Source organism: Bos mutus, chromosome 15 (genome assembly GCF_027580195.1).
Source record: "Bos mutus isolate GX-2022 chromosome 15, NWIPB_WYAK_1.1, whole genome shotgun sequence".
In the NCBI taxonomy this organism is placed as follows: domain Eukaryota; kingdom Metazoa; phylum Chordata; class Mammalia; order Artiodactyla; family Bovidae; genus Bos; species Bos mutus.
The window spans coordinates 32,461,706-32,464,137 of record NC_091631.1 but is presented as its reverse complement, the minus strand read 5'-3'; the positions used below and the strand labels follow the sequence as shown (position 1 = coordinate 32,464,137).

At 41.5% G+C, this 2,432-nt stretch overlaps 1 protein-coding gene across 1 annotated transcript; it reads right to left on the bottom strand.

Annotated features, from left to right (window-relative positions):
• Nucleotides 1-1,275: 1,275 nt before the first annotated feature.
• LOC102281424 (olfactory receptor 51Q1-like) lies at nucleotides 1,276-2,186 on the bottom strand. The gene is given in 2 exon segments (XM_014478379.1): nucleotides 1,276-1,817; nucleotides 1,820-2,186. Coding segments are annotated over 2 exon segments (909 nt in total).
• Between the last annotated feature and the right edge of the window lie 246 nt (nucleotides 2,187-2,432).

The following is a 2,432-nucleotide window of genomic DNA, read 5'->3' as shown; positions in this document are numbered from 1 at the left end:
CACCAGATGAAGACAAATAGAAATAGATTTTTATTGCCAAATTAAAACTAAAAATGATAATCAATCAAAAAACAGATGAAGTTTTGGCTTAAGAGAATCACAAAATTAAGACTAGTTGTATTTTAAATTATGGATACATACTAAATACCATGTTAAAAAATTCAAGGTATCAACATAGGCTTTAAGTACAGAAAACATACTAAGATATTACAGTTGTAAAACTGCAAGTGTAGTTGAATTAAATAAGAAACAAGAGGGTAAAAATCACATGCTCATTTCAATGTAGGCAGAAATGCATTACACCAAATCTACTATCCAGTCATGGTAGTATTAAATTAGAGATACCAATCTGCTCAAGCTAAATAAGAAAAAGCACACAGTTAACATCATATTTAATGGTTAAATATTGAATACATTCTCTGTTTGACTGGGAACATATCAAGGAACATGTCAACATTCGTTCATCATTGAACTGTAGGTCCTAGCCCAAAAAGCAAGAAAAGCAAGTAAAAGTATATGAATGAATGAATGAATGAATGAACCTGTAAAAGGAAGCCAGTTTATTTCCAAGGTTCTTCTGATCTCCTTCTTAACAAATTTTCACTGTGAATACCCGTCTCCCAAATTAATGTCCCAGTACACATCTAAAGTCTAAAAAATACAAGATTAAATAATTGCCACTTAGAAGCTGAGAGGTGAGAAGGAGAAACCCTAGAACTTATATTGAATCATGAGAGACCCCACGTTTGATGCCTAGTGAGTTTTTGTTTTGTTTTGTGTTTTCTTTTGGATCCAGAATTACTTCTCAGGGCATTTTCCGAGAAGAAACAGTGTAAATGGAAGCAACTTAGCGGCTTCATGTACATGTTAGGGGAGAGCTTCACAAGAAGAGACACTGTTGAAAACAGGATGTCCCCATTTGAAGGACTTTTGAAGGGTTACCTAACTCAGGTAGTTCACTCTATAACATATTTCACATCTTGAACTAGAAGCTTGGCAATTCCAGGATACAAATGTTGAGGAACTTAGCGTGCAAAAAGTGCGTGTAAATGAAGCAGCTCTGCCACATGCAGGCGGTTCAACTTAGCTTAAATTACAAATCCAATGAACATAATATTGTATTTAACTCTCAACCCTGCTTCCTGATTCATACATGACTAGACATTCAAACCAATTTTTCAAGTTTCTCAAACTATTATTTTACAAAGTAGTACCAAAAGCCCACTTCTCAACACTCTATTCCAACTGTCTATGAGCAAAGAGATCAAAGATCCTTCAGCGGATCTGTTTGGTCTTAACACTGTAGATAATGGGGTTCATCACAGGAGGTGCTAGTACATAGACACTGGCCATACTGACATGTACAACTCGGGGAGCATGCTTGGCAAAGCGGTGAGTCATGGACACACCAACCATGGGTATGTAAAGGACCAAAACAGCCAAAATGTGGGACAGACAGTTACTGAGGGCCCGGAGCCTTTCAACCTGGGAGGCAATTCTGAGGACATGTCCCAGGATGAGTGCATAGGACAGCACAGTGAGCAAGGGGTCCAGTACGATAATAAGCAGAGCTAGAACAAATCCATACCCATTATTTGTAGTGGTGTCAGCACACACCAGGTGAATAATGTCTTGATGGAGGCAGTAGGAGTGGGAGAGATGAGGGGAGCCATAAAAGGGGAGCCTTTTCAACAGAAACAATGCAGGAAGAACAGCCAGAAGATAGTGGCAAATGATGGCTAGACCTATTCTGCAGATTGCCTTCTTGGTGAGGATGGAAAAATAATGGAGAGGGTGGCAAATGGCCACGTGGTGGCAAAAGACATGGCCTACAACACAGAAGATTCCATAAAGGAGAATCCATGGAGGAAGAAGAACTGAATAAAGCAAGCCTCAAAGCTGATCTCTGAGGCATTGAACCAGAGGATCCTCATGAGTGTAGGCAAAGCAGTGAGGCTAAGTCCCAGGTCTGTTAGGGCCAACATGGAAAGAAACAAGTACATGGGTTCATGCAGAGAGGGCTCTGCCCTGATGACAGCCAGTAAGGTGGTGTTGCCTGCAATAGAGATAGTGTACAGACAGCAGAATGGGATGGAAATCCAGGTATGAAAGATGGCCATGCCCATGAGGATGAAATAGAAGGGGACTTGTGTGGAGTTAGTAACCAAAAGGCAACTGCACCCCATTCCAGTACACTTGCCTGGAAAATCCCATGGATGGAGAAGCCTGGTAGGCCGCAGTCCATTGGGTCACACAGAGTCAGGCATGACTGAGCGACTTCACTTTCACTTTTCACTTTCATGCATTGGAGAAGGAAATGGCAACCCACCCCAGTGTTCTTGCCTGGAGAATCCCAGGGGCGGGGGAGCCTGGTGGGCTACCGTCTATGGGGTCACACAGAGTCGGACACGACTGAAGTGACTTAGCAGTAG